The sequence below is a fragment of the Colletotrichum aenigma genome (genome assembly GCF_013390185.1).
Source record: "Colletotrichum aenigma strain Cg56 chromosome Unknown KSG_Cg56_contig11, whole genome shotgun sequence".
NCBI classification, from domain to species: Eukaryota; Fungi; Ascomycota; class Sordariomycetes; order Glomerellales; family Glomerellaceae; genus Colletotrichum; species Colletotrichum aenigma.
In genome coordinates, this window is record NW_023500917.1 from 183,852 (window position 1) to 185,638 (window position 1,787).

Here is a 1,787-nt window from a genome sequence, read left to right on the forward strand (position 1 = left end):
GTGTTCAGCTTGCGCGCTTCTCTTCCGAAATTGCTCCTGCCCAACCTACCTCGACGGAAGCTCCTCCCTTGTCGATCTGAGGTGAAAACTTCGACGTGACTCCAAGTTCATCCTCGACAAGTGCCATCTCTATGGGTCGTTTTGCTCTTCAACCCTTCAACGCAAGACTGGGCAACTCCTTTGCTTCGGTCTCCGGCCATCTGCAAGATCTCCTTCGAGACGCCGTCCGCCTCCCCCTTGGTTGGTGCGTCAAGGATGAGGGCATACCACCGAGCCTCCTCTACCGGCCTGTCACCTCGTTAACTGATTTTACTCATAACAGGAGTCCTTGTGTTACAGCCCAAGTACGAAAACTAATGCCGCCACAGCATAAGTCTGTCATGCTGCGGGAGACCTTGGTCGTCCTCTGAGGGGTGTGGTCAAAGACGTACGGAAGGCCTGCGCCGCGCTGGACAGACACCACATTACCATTGTTGCCACACACATGCCATAATTATTATTCGCATGGGCCGCGCCTTCATGACTTGATGGGATTCTTTGGCGGGCTTTACGAATGGGCATCACGCGAGATGCAAGTACGCAAGGGTCACCTTTCTAAGTCCCAATCTTCTCCAAAACATGGAACCTGCCTGGATGCTTATTGTTCAAAGATTGTCTGTCGGTGGATATCTCTCGACTTTGGCGCTGCTTGGAATCGGCATGTGTTCATTGGGGGCCCATGGCGGAAGATGTATCCGGGCCCGGTGCGAGCCGCTCAGCCAGCGGCTCGTGCTAATTCCTTTTCCAATGGCCGCGTTTCTCAGCTCGGGCCCTGGACGGCGTCTCTCCAAGCGACAGAACGTGTTTGGCAAAAACGCCATTGTCGGCCCCCAAAGTGTGTTCTCGGCCTCGAGCATCCAATCGGGGGGTGTCATCGGCTTAAGCATCTTCACGCGAGCGGTGATGAGAAGCAGATAATTGAAGATCTGATGATCTTGTCTGTATTGACACTTCATCAATCGCAAAGGTCCTCGACGAGCATAGAGGAGTCTGCTTGTCATTACTAAAGATTACATGCGAGCCATTCCTCCAGCCGGTTTGTATTAAGCTGCAGACTCGGTGCCTCGTCTTGGGACGCAATGGGTGCGGGCGTTCGCTGGAATCATATGGCCAACAATAACCACAATGCAGGTACACATGATTCAATCGATGCACGCGAACTACCGATCAACATCGTTGGGGCCGACCGCGGAGTTGAGCAACCAGTCGGACTCGGCGCGGAAGGGAACGCCAATATGCTTCCCATAGCACTCGTCACACAGCCTCAGGCTCTTGAACCTTCGCTTTTCAGACCTGCCGCACCACGTCGACACAACACCGCAGATGGCAATTTCCTCTGCCTTGTTCATCGGGTTCGGGCCAATAGGAGTGTATTTTATGATAAGGTCGATGAGGCGGTCGGCGGGGTAGTCTCGGTGGCCCCAGGTCGGGTTGCGGTCGGGGTTGGCCATGCGTGCCTTGATGGCGCAAACGGGGCATTCGGTCGATGGATCAAGAGGTGCTGGCTTCGGGTTATGCGGGTCATCGATGAAGTCGGTGCAGCCCATTGTGTTCTGTTGGTTGAGAAAGATTGTAAGCGACGGAGGCGGCGGTCGGATTGGGAATCAGGTCGGCAGTGAGCGTGGCAGCGGAGACGGAGAGATTCAAAGTGGGAAGATGCTGCGACGAGACCTGTCGTCTTCTAATATGCTGCAAAAGACTGTCAGCCTGGTGGCTGCCGGGGGCAGACAATACAAGGGGCCTTGTCG

The 1,787-nt window shown here is 54.8% G+C and overlaps 1 protein-coding gene across 1 annotated transcript; it reads right to left on the reverse strand.

The window, feature by feature from the left end:
- Positions 1 to 1,199: 1,199 nt before the first annotated feature.
- CGCA056_v014963 (uncharacterized protein) lies at positions 1,200 to 1,586 on the reverse strand (the record flags this gene model as incomplete). Its single annotated transcript, XM_037330205.1, has 1 exon — positions 1,200 to 1,586. The coding sequence occupies one exon, from the start codon at positions 1,584 to 1,586 to the stop codon at positions 1,200 to 1,202; it is 387 nt and encodes a 128-aa protein (XP_037171398.1).
- Positions 1,587 to 1,787: the final 201 nt, after the last annotated feature.